The following is a 12,380-nucleotide window of genomic DNA, read 5'->3' on the forward strand; positions in this document are numbered from 1 at the left end:
GCTTGTGACTCATACACACTCACTCTCTCTCTCTCTCTCTAATGACTTTGAGACCTGGACCAAATTTGAACATGTGATCTACGTGTAAATGTCTCTCTATCTTATCAACTGTCCTTTAGCAATCATTAATCTTCTTTATTTCTCTCTCTCTCTTTCTTTCTTTGTATGGGGGAAGAGAAGAGAAGGGAAGATGAGAGAAGGTACATTTACTTACATTGTTATCCAGTGTGTATCATAACTGCTCCCAAACTGCTGAAAAGTACCAAATAACTTTGGAAGAAGGCGAAGTGAAACTACTACTGATCTAAAGAGAGGAAAAAAGAAATAACTGGAATATTATTTTTCTAAATTAAAATTGTTGACAGTACTTAAAAGTTATAGTTAGGGATGCATGCTCTTCATTGACAAATTTACTTTGGGCATTTTTGGATGAATCTACCTTTGTATATAACAGTCCCATGAACAGGGTTTGGAGAGAGAGGATCGAAGCCCAGAAACTTTAGCATGTCCCAGTTCAAAGCATCACTCTTCAGCTTGATATTTTCCCCCCTTTACCTTCATGTTTTACCCATAACAGCTTTAACATTCCTTTGAGCAAGATTAAGAAACTAATATATATTCAGGATGACCAATAGAAGGCATATGCCCAAAGGAAAAAATGGCTATTATGATGCATGAATATAGAAATAGACAAATGCAATAATCTGTGATAGCACAATTAAAATCAAATATTCAGTTACCTGTTATTTGCTAAGTTTTCCAAGCAGCCTTCGATGAATCTCATTCGGATCTGCCTATCAGTAAACCAGCACACTAAGGAACAGAGCAGCTTCTCTGCCTCATTTATTAACCCCTCAGATAGATGAATCTACAAAAAGTAAGAGAAGATACTGATAGGTATGTATTTATTTTCTTTTGACAGATACACTTTTCTGATATTTAACTTACCGCATCTTCATCCTGGACCAGATCCCACAAAAGAGTATTTCCCTTCTTACAAACATTATCCAAGTTAATATCAGTCACTGCATTGCTGTTGTACTGGTGTTTATGAACTGCTGGCCCTATGCAAAACACAGATGTTATGATTGAATATGCACAAAGAAACAACTGAGCTGACTATTGAGCTTCACCTTATGCCTATTAATAGCTTCAATAAAATTATTTCAAAACTCTGTATTTATTATTTTGTCAGATTGTCATTATATATATATATATATATATATATATATAATTGCAAACTTTTTGCACACATGTAAAAAGAAACCAACTCAGAACAACCAGGCAATGGAAGACAGGTTTGCATCTGAAATCAAAAAACACAAATACTGGTAGGTGCACTTTTGCTTCTGAAATTGTGTGCACACAACTGATATCATTTAGATGTTTAAGAAATATAGAGAGAGAAAGTAGGTAATGGGGGTGTGTGTGTGTGTGTGTGTTAGTTACAGGGCTCGACTATCTATGTAATCTACTCGCCTGTGGCGAGTAGATTACAACCCGGAAGAGCCAGCTTCGGGCGATCTGCACATGCGCAGAACGATCTGCACATGCACAGATTGCCAGACAGCACAGCTGGCAAGCAGGGTTCGCCACATCTCGGCAAGCCCTGTACACACACACACACACACACACACACACACACAGAGCTCGACAATTAAGGCAATCTACTCGCCCAGGGTGAGTAGATTTTAGTCCGGTGTGGCTGCATAGTGCGGTCAGAGCATGCGCAGCATGCCAAACTGCATGGCTGGCGAGCAGGGCTCGCCGCTGCTTGTCAAGCCACGTGTGTCTGTGTGTAGGCAAGTCAAGATTTTAAAATATATCCATTGTGTCTGCACACATCTATATGTATAACATGCTGTAATTATTTGCATATGAAAAATTAAAGGTACCAGAAGAGATTACGCTATGTTTCTGTTCAAATCCATAATTTGGGTCTTCATTAGGAAAAACAACTGGATAATATCTCAAGCAGAAGGCTGAAAGTGATCTACTGTATATTTCAAGTACAGTAAATATTTTATATTCAAGTCTGATGCAATTTAACAAAGTATCACTTCTAATCTAAGAAATAATTGTTGTTTTACACCCTTCAATATTATTTTAGCAAAATTTAGTGATAATCTAGTGGACTAACAGGTGACAATTTACTTAAGCTCTGTGTCTTGGTTTCCTCATCTATAAAATGGAAATAATAATCCTTACTTACCTACCATAAAAGTATGGTGAAAAATATCTTTGTGCCATGTTTTGAAAAAAAACGTAAAGCACTATTTAAGCGCTAAGTATTATCAATGAGCCACTATAGCAAACTAGTAGGGATGTTAGATATCGTGTAGTTAAATAGTTGTGTAACTGCATGAAATCTTAGCGGTTACACAACCATTTGATAGTTCCAGGGGACGGAGCCAGCAGCCAATATGCTCCTAGCCCCACTCTCAGGGAGCCTCCTGACACTCCACGCTGGTGCCTCTGGATCAGAGGCAGCAGCACGGGGTGGCAGCTGGGAGCTGGTCTGCCAGGGGAGCCAGTTTAAAAACCAGGTTTTAGTGCTGCTAGGAGTGCCTTTTGAGGTCCCTGCCAGTCCTATGATTCTATGAAAGGCGGAATAATATAAGCATTCTGGGGGCAAATGAGCAACTTCCTATCCCTATTCCTTAGGACAGCTTTGAAAAAAAACAAACACACAGAAGCAAGTGCATGTACCACTACTAGTGTCCACAGTTAAGTCTTGAGTCCAAAAGGTAGCAAAAGCAGCTGAGAGATCAAAAACCCCAGCATAAATAATTAATTCTACAAAATAAGAGCTTTCTATAGTCGTAGTAGGTATAGCATATATTTGTTATTTTTAACCTATTTCGACGTAATCATTTCTCTCTCTTAATTTAGCAGCAAGCCACTAGCACTCATGGCTAAATTTCTAAGAATTAATACAGTGCGCTCAAGAAAATAAAAGGATTTTAAAACACTTTGTATTAAAAGCTCTGTTTATCCTAAGACTTGACCAAAAGAATATAGTATTAATATAAAAACTTGCTCTGCATCCTGTACTATTCATGTCTGCAATGTTCAGATTAGCGAGTGTCCCATGGCAAACTGCCAAAGGTAATTTGTATCTTATAAGTTTCTATTGCCAAGATCTTTAAAATAAGTTTAGAGAGAAAAATTATCCAATGCAATATCACCTTTCTTTCTGTGTTAATAAATCTGATTACAGAAAGCAATTGTCATGTTCAACTGTCTACTCATTTCTATTTTATTTTGGCTACAAAAATCTGATAAGAGAAATAAAAAACAAATATAGAAACATATTTATATAGTCGTTTGCAAATAAATCGTTGGAGCAATAGAGCATCTTCTTTATTATTAATAGTTAGTACATTCTTTGCATGCCCACCTATTACTAGGGGGCAGTGTCACCTGTAAGCAGAGCGCTTGGGCGACCATCCAGGAGAGATTTAGGTGCTGCCCAGCTGATTAGCAGAATGCCCACAGCCAGCAACACATTTTTATTGGTGTTGCACAGCCGCATGTGCCTCGGTGCACATAAGTTATTCGGTACATAGATGGAAAAAAATAGAGGGAACATTGATGCAGGAGGGGATTGTTTGGATGGTTGGTATTTTTTGTTTCTTTGTTCATTTTCTTTGCTTCTTAAAATTATCTGAAATTGAGAGTTTATTTTTGAGACATAAAATTGAAGTTAGAAGTACAGAAAAAGTCTTTTTCCTCCCTTGCCATTATTAACCCTTACCTTGACTAAGGTGTTCATGATAGATAGAAGCAAGGTTAGGAAGGTGCTGTTGAAGATGAGATGTTAGCTCAGCATGTGAATTAATCTGCACAAGTTCTTCTTCACAACCAGACTCTTCACCGTCAAAATCAGCCATGTTTTTCTCGGATTTTGCACTGACTTGCGAACTACTACAACTGACATCATCTGCACTTAGCATATCATCAACCATGTGTCTGTAAAATATAGGCAAGCATTAAAATGATTAATTTTATAAACAGGTTTTGTACAATAAAGCTAGTTTTAAAAATCCCAATTACCATTGAATTTCAGAAATTATGATTTGTCACAGCAGATAAAACAACAAATATTTGTACACAACACAAAAGTTTAAATGTATCCAAATGAAGAGACACTTGTGTGTGTACACTGATAAACACAGATATAAACCACTTGGCAGCCACGTGTTCCCTATAAATTGAACTCGTGGGTGGCCTGCCAGAAGAGATTCAGGTGATCTCTGCTAATCTGAATTGATTAGTAGAGCACCCACAGTTGCCCACAGCCAGCAGCATATGTTTCTATTGGTGGTGCATATCTGCACATAACATTTCTTCTGCACACGGATGGGTAAAATTAAAGGGAACATTGCTGGGAACAGGTCTTCCTAATTTCTATAGTCATAAGATCGACAACTAAAAAACAAATCTTTCACTTCATTAACAAAAGACGAAGTCACCGTGTTGTTGCTACTAGCCGACTAATACGTATTCGCAAAAAGAAGAATCTTAGGACAGGTCTATACTTACCTTGAAGTCCAAATGAAGTTATGCAACTCCAGCTATGTTAATTGCATAGCTGGTGTTGATGTACTTTAATTCAATCTTTCACACCGGCTTCGCAGTGAGAGGTCGGTGGGAGCAAATGCTCCCATCTACTTCCCTTACTCCTTGCAAAGGAGTACTGGCATCAAGGGGGGGCGTCCTCCAAATTTGATTCAGCAGTCTTTACTAGACCCACCAAATCAAAAGCCAGACAATTGACACTGCAGTGTCAATCTTCTTGCTAATAAACTTAGTATTTTCTTACATCTCATCTCTTCATCGCAAAATAACTTTACATAATAATTGTTGTGCAACTATTCATTAGGGTTTTTAAAAATTAATTATTTGAATGACCCGGCAATATGCTGCTGCTACAAAAACCATGTCTGCATTGTACATTTCGCTATCACTTTTATTGCTATTTTGTAAGTCGAAAAGCAGCATAAGCAACATACCCATCATGATGGTGATGGTGGTGGTGGTGGTGATGGTGGTGATGCTGTGGCCCTATAAACTGCCGACAGTTAAACAGTTCATTTCCAATGGTTTCCCCAAGAAAGTCCCCCGTGTGTGTTATACAAGAATCCTGAGACCCTTGAGATACATGAGCAGCATTCATTTCCCCTGTCATATCATGTTCTGCATCGTCAGTGTGTGAACAAGTATCTAGCATCCTAATTCGACTATCCACAGGAGGCCCAGACTCAGTATTAAAAACATGGTCCTTTCCAGGCCCATTGCTTGCACCATTCCTATCTGCTGTCCCTTGTGAATCTCCTAAACAAATGCCTGCTTGAGATTCTATCTTCCTGCTTAGTAGCTCTGTGGTCCGACTGTTTTTCTGGGGATTATGACCCCTGTCTTCCTCCTCTTCCTCATCTTCTTCCTTGAGAGCTTCAATATCTGCAATATCTTCTGATTGCACCTCACTCCCTGGACTTCCTGCAGACTGGCTTGCGTGACTGGAGTTGGCCTCATTACTGGATCCATCACTGTGGCCACTGCTGCTACCAGGACCACTGCTCCCATCCTCACCACTGTTTGCTGTCTCATCAGAACTTCCTTGCATGGACTCCTATAATGTTTAAAAAATTGATTAAATTAAAAATAAATAATAGAAAATATAATCAACATTAATATGTATTATCTATATTCAAAAATTCTTTAATTGTAAGGATATACATCAACTCTACTGTTTTCCATCCATTTTTCATCGGGAGTTTTTTCACTATGAGACAGTGCTACAAGGTTTGTTTTGACCAAGATTTAGGTACAGAGAACACTTACAAAAAAATCGAATTATAAGTCGCACACTTTACACACAGAATAGTGATAGAAATGTAGCCATGTTAGTCTGGGGTAGTTGAAGCAAAATGCAGGACAATGTAGCACTTTAAAGACTAACAAGATGGTTTATTAGATGATGAGCTTTCGTGGGCCAGACCCACTTCCTCAGATCAAATAGTGGAAGAAAGTAGTCACAACCATGTATACCAAAGGATACAATTAAAAAAAATGAACAAATATGAAAAGGACAAATCACATTGCAGAACAGAAGGGCGATGCGGGGGGGGGGGGGGGGGGAAGGGGGAGGAAGGAAGGTAAGTGTCTGTGAATTGCTGATATTAAAGGTAGGGAGAGTGGGATGTTTGTGAGTTAATGGTATACATTCTGTATACCATTAACTCACAAACATCCCACTCTCCCTACCTTTAATATCAGCAATTCACAGACACTTACCTTCCTTCCTCCCCCTTCCCACCCCCCCCCCCCGCATCGCCCTTCTGTTCTGCAATGTGATTTGTCCTTTTCATATTTGTTCATTTTTTTTAATTGTATCCTTTGGTATACATGGTTGTGACTACTTTCTTCCACTATTTGATCTGAGGAAGTGGGTCTGGCCCACGAAAGCTCATCATCTAATAAACCATCTTGTTAGTCTTTAAAGTGCTACATTGTCCTGCATTTTACTTTACACACACATATACAGGAAACGCCCCCACATGGGACCACACAAGTTCCGACCCCCCGCACTAATAACCATTTTTGTAAGAGCGGAAGCGTCTGAAATCCCCTGACTTACGTCCTCAGCCCGCATTTACTACGGTGCGCAGCACCTATTGTAAATGAGGGTTCGAATTATGACACCCCCGACTTGCAACGCTTCCCCGGGGAACCAATCGTGTTGCAAGTCGGAGGCCACCTGTAGTGGGGCATCAAAGTGTATTCCCAAGTTCATGCAGTCATTTGCTAAATAAGAGATGAAGAAAATACACTGATGTAAAGTTTCGCTTCAAAATATTTTATGATGTAGTACTCTTATTTCGTATTGTGACTGTTTATTTAGGGCTAGCTTGGACCTTTCTCTTGGTGTCTATGAAAGGTAGGAACTCAAATAGGGTTTCCTGTCCTTCCCTAACAAAAATGAATAAAAGAAGAATACATGCACACATACCATGAGTTGTGTTTCTCTTCAAATTACTCTGAAAGTCTCAGAAAAATCACACATAATTAATAGCAAATCAATAATTAAATACAGATTTGTAGTGTACCTCTGTATCTGAAAGTCGTTGCTGCACATGTTTGTTTCTGTTAATTAGCTGCTCCTCCATTTCAATGTCACTGCCTCCACTCTGATGGGTGTCACTGTTATCACTACTTTGAGGACTAGCTGCAGGTGACCCTATTTTAAAAGCATGCTCCCAGTTACAATGTTATTTTCACTAATCTGTATATTAACATTATTACACGTATCTACCTTCTTTCTATAATCTCAACACAATTCCTGCCAACAACTCAAAATGCGATGTAACTCCAAATGTAAGATGGATTCATTTAAATACAGTATTTTTGAAAGGTAGTCAGCACACTGCTGCAAATCATGAATTTCAATGATACTTTTATAATGTGACAGGTATCAATATGTCAGCGTCTATACAAAAAGGACTTTTCTGCTGACTTCTCAGTAAAATATACTTCAAAAATTTCACAAAATCATTTCTGCTATACAAAGCCTATTGTTCTAGTGGCCATTCATGCTATCAAAAAATTATAACTGATGTTGCAGCATATTTCTAGTACTCAACTTACAAGGCGATGGGGCTGCTCTTCTGAGCTCTTCTTCCTCTGAAGGGAAAGGAAAAAACAGGAGGGAAACATTCTAAGTGACTGAGCTTCTTTGCATCAGCTTATCAGTTGCTCATATTATATAATGAACAGTGGCAAAGGAAAAAAAACCCTACAATAAAATAGGTACTCTCCACCTTCCAAAGTGGCTGGCTCTGAGAACCTACACAAAGAAGCCAGTATGTAATATCAAGGTATGAAAATGAGGAGAAAAATTGGGTAAAGATTTAGAAAACAAAAGAATGCACTACAGCTGTAAACATTCAACACAATAAGCACTGTCAGCTGGTGTCTCATGGAAAACTTTGAAATAACGAAATATATAAAATGGAGGATGTATAAGCAGAATTCTTTCCGAGCAGAAGAGTTTTCAAAGATTTTCATGAAACTTCAATGTCTCTTTACAGGATAAGGGTGGGGACAGGAATACGATCTTTGTAATCTCCTTTTTATCCTTAACTGGAAAAGTATGCCTCAATGATACAAGAAGTCACATTTTTAAAATTTACTTTCATATTGTGTCTACTAAAAATCTTATATGAGCTTATAGTGCAAAGTTACCAGTGACCACTGATTGATAAAAATCAAAGATTAAATTGTAATATCTACATTGGAACAATATATACACATTACACAGCAAAATATATACCCACCTTTCTTATTTCCCATGGGTAGATTAGTACTGAGTAAAGATGCAAATGAACTCTGTTTTGATAGCTGGGCCTTAGCTGCTAGTGCATTATTCCATAGTGCTTTTATAAGCATTGATGCCAAATATAAGGTCTATGAATAAAACCAATTATAGTACGATTAAAAAACGCAATTGATTTTCAATGCAAAAGATACTTTTGTTGCTTCTTCTACACTCCAATATTATGGAACGTGAAAGTAACTAACTCAGTAAAACAAATGAATGCTATGCTATACAAAATGGAGAAATTAAACATAAGGAACCTTACCAACTTCTAAATATATATTTTTCTAAAACATGTAAATAACAACATTTAGAAACCAGAACAGCTAATTTAAGATTGAGCAAAACTTAAATTACATATTTTCTTATTCAGTACTTTATTTTGTATTCCTAGATTATAAGAATTCTGAAGAGAAACAGACTTTACATTGCCAAAGAGACTGTTTAAGTTCTTTTTTCTTTTCACAAATAACACTGCATAAAGTTATAACATACAGGCAGTCCCCGGGTTACATGGATCCGACTTACATCAGATTCCTACTTACAAACGGGGTGAGGCAACCCCGCACTAGCTGCTTCCCCCCAGCAGACCAGGGAGACGCAAAGCTAGCGCCCCCTCCCCTCCGGCCCCCCCAAGCAGACCAGGGAGAGGCGGAGCAGCTTTTCTCAGCAGACACCTCAGCTTGAGAATAAAGGACTGAGGGAAGTGAGGTGTGGGAGAATAAAACTGAGCTCTGGAGAAATGTTTGGCTAGAGTTTCCCCTACAATATGTACCAGTTCTGACTTACATACAAATTCAACTTAAGAAGAAACCTACAGTCCCTATCTTGTATGTAACCCGGGGACTGCCTGTATACTGTTGTATCTGAGGGGAAGGGTGTTTTTACCTGTTCAGTATGAGCACTTGGATGAAGAGTTGAGACTAAATTAAGAAGATGTCTAAGTGGGACAGGATCCAAGTTCTTGATCAATGAAGGAAACAGATCATGTATATAGCGACTACAATGTTTTAGCTACAAAACACAACAAAAAAAGACACGAGAGGGGAAATAATTTATAAGAGTTATTCAAACGTTCATAAAATTATCTTAATTAAAAAGCTTTTTCACTCAAAAAAATACTTTCACTAAGCAGTATTATACCTTCAGTTTTTATTTACCCGAATTTCTGATTTCCAAACACATGAAGTATGGTAGGAGGACACATACAATCACTCAAGTTGTGCTTAGTTTTATTCTTATAAAAGTTTTGGGGAGATCGAAGAAAACGGTTTAGAACTTATTCTCAATTTTTTATTTAACTAATTGCAGTTAAAATGATGTATATACATTTCTGAGGGACAAAAGAGTATTTATAGGTGATATTAACAGTGGTGAATGAAAAATAAAGGCACTACAAAATACAATATTAGCTACGATACAGAATTTATCAAAAATGTTTAAATTATTATTATACATCTTCCACAAAAATGTATAAGATCAAAAACTACAGAAGTAATAGTGAATAACTTTTTCGATAGAACATCTTATTGAGCACTGTTACTTTCTGGTGCAAGGCAAAATGATTGAAAGTTGAATCAAGTGTTACATGAAGAAGCTCCCAACTTTCACTTCTGCTCTGAAGGTTTAATGTATTTTTGTATGGTTCAAGCACTCAAATAAAATACATAATGGCATAATAAGCTCTGGATTTAGGTTTAGTAAGTATGTACGTAAAAACACGTATTTTAAAAAACTGATTTTCCTTTTGCCATCAGCCTGAAAGAGAAAAAAAGGGGAGGAGATAGTAACTGGTCTGCAGAGGAGTCAATTGGGAATTAAATGGCGCAAATTATCTAAACAAGGGTGAATTTTATCCACGGAAAATTAAATTCAGGACACTCAAATTTAAGAAAAAAGAGATTTGTTTCACTGTTTAGAAGCTGAGGAAGGACGGTTGAGAGATGTCTTAGCTCTCAAATTCTTTAATGCCGTTTTTATAAGATTTTACTTTTCTAAAAAAAAATCTTAGCAACTTAAGATATATAGATATATATTTAAAAAATTATTACAGACTTCAAATAAACAAAAGTAAAATAAGAAAAGGTCCCAGTTTTCCCTTGAGAGATATAGTTTCAATATATTTAGACACACTTGATAAGATTGACATTTTTCTCATCAGTACAAAACAAATTAGTTTGCATATTTTATTATATGGCATTTCTAACAAGTACATGACTGTAACTGAAAGAATAGTTAAAATACCATGTGTCCTCAACAAAAGATAATGTAATGTAATTATAGATCAACATTTTAATAAATTTAAAAGCATTCCCAAGTCTTACTTTATGTTTGGTTGGTTGGTTTTTTTGTTGTTTGTTTTTTGTTTTTGCTTGTGATCAAATATATCTTAATCTTTACTCATATCTCCAGACTACATTGCAGGTTGTTTTTCCCTTGCACCTTTTGTGTGTGTTCATATCAGAATGCACAAATGTGTGTATTACTCAAATCTCAAACAAAAAAAAGACTGAAAAAAATTACTGACTTACTGAAAACATCATAATTCAAACAAGCCAGCAAATATGGTCTATTTTTCTGAAAAAAAAAACCCTTAATAATTTGTTCTCAATATAGCAAAGGAAAAATTCAATACCACATCATCTATTTTAGGCACTGATGCTATACTTTAAATACTTTAAATTTTAAAGTTGCTTTTACAGTACAGATTGAACCTCTCTAGTATGGCACTTCAGGACCTGACCAGTGCCAAACAAGAGAATTTGCTGAAGCACAGGAGGTCAATATTGTCTAGCAGCATTACCAATACCTCTGCTTACAGCTAAATAATAGCACAGAACACTGAGAGCCAGGACTAGTAGCTGTAAACAAACTTTATGGAGCTGCAGGAAACTTGGCCACACCCATCGCAAGTGAACATCCAGCTAACTAAAATCATGATGGACCACATATCTTGACAGACTAGAATGTGCCAGACTAGAGAGGTTCATCCTGTAGTAAATATCACAGCAACAGTTTCCCAAAGTAGAACAATGGTTAGCTATTGTGTACAACGGACCCAGACAGTTTCACTAGACAGCACGGTATTAAAAATGCATGAGCCTCACTCTACAGTTTCCATCATTTCTATCACTGGTGCCTATCACAAATCACACATGCAAAATTTGCTACTGTAGATGCAGTACTCCAACTTACAATAGGTTCTTTAAAACTGCATTGTGTCCTAAGTATGAGGACTGCCTATAAAGGATAAAATAGAATCCCAAGCATAGTTACAAGCTGGGGACCAACCAGTTAAGTAGTAGTTCTGCAGAAAAGGACCTGGAGGTTACAGTGGATGAGAAGCTGGATATGAGTCAACAGTGTGCCCTTGTAGCCAAGAAGGCTAATGGCATATTAGGTTGCATTAAGAGGAGCATTGCCAGCAGATCCAGAGATGTCATTATTCCCCTTTATTCGGCTTTGGTGAGACCACATCTCGAGTATTATGTCCAGTTCTGGGCCCCCCACTACGAAAAGGATGTGGACGCATTGGAGAGGGTCCAGCGGAGGGCAACCAAAATGATTAGGGGGCTGGAGCATATGACTTATGAGGAGAGGCTGAGCGAGTTGGGTCTGTTGAGTCTGCAGAAGCGAAGAGTGAGGGGGATTTGATAGCAGCCTTCAACTTCCTGAAGGGAGGTTCCAAAGTGGATGGAGAGAGGCTGTTTTCAGTAGTGACAGATGGCAGAACAAGGAGCAATGGTCTCAAGTTGTGGTGGGAGAGGTCCAGGTTGGATATTAGGAAAAACTATTTCACTAGGAGGGTGGTGAAGCACTGGAATGGGTGGTGAAGCACTGGCATACCTGGGTGGTCAACAAATACCTTTGATGTCGGCAGGGGAGCGTCCAGACTATCGCGCTGAGCCGACACACAGCTGATCAGCTGTTTGTCGGCTCAGCGCGGCAGCCATGTAAATTTAAATGAAGCGGCAATTATTTAAATCGCCACTTCATTTTA

The 12,380-nt window shown here is 37.8% G+C and overlaps 1 protein-coding gene across 5 annotated transcripts in view; it reads right to left on the reverse strand.

The window, feature by feature from the left end:
• USP34 (ubiquitin specific peptidase 34) overlaps positions 1-12,380 on the reverse strand; it is a 247,534-nt gene that overhangs the window by 154,073 nt on the left and 81,081 nt on the right. For 4 of the 5 annotated variants that reach the window (XR_012903003.2, XM_075925543.2, XM_075925542.2 and 1 more), the window contains exons 11-19: positions 9,269-9,394; positions 8,340-8,469; positions 7,651-7,686; positions 7,113-7,243; positions 5,016-5,635; positions 3,758-3,972; positions 949-1,064; positions 741-868; positions 215-304 (exon numbers count right to left, since the gene is read on the reverse strand). Coding sequence is in view for 4 of the 5 variants with exons in the window: in XM_075925543.2 (XP_075781658.2) it covers positions 215-304; positions 741-868; positions 949-1,064; positions 3,758-3,972; positions 5,016-5,635; positions 7,113-7,243; positions 7,651-7,686; positions 8,340-8,469; positions 9,269-9,394 (1,592 nt within the window). In the remaining variant the exon portion in view is untranslated. The remainder of the gene's footprint in view (positions 1-214; positions 305-740; positions 869-948; positions 1,065-3,757; positions 3,973-5,015; positions 5,636-7,112; positions 7,244-7,650; positions 7,687-8,339; positions 8,470-9,268; positions 9,395-12,380) is intronic. The other variant, XM_075925544.2, reaches the window with a different exon arrangement.

The sequence above is a fragment of the Pelodiscus sinensis genome, chromosome 3, assembly GCF_052426305.1.
Source record: "Pelodiscus sinensis isolate ZL-2025 chromosome 3, ASM5242630v1, whole genome shotgun sequence".
Lineage (NCBI taxonomy): Eukaryota > Metazoa > Chordata > Testudines > Trionychidae > Pelodiscus > Pelodiscus sinensis.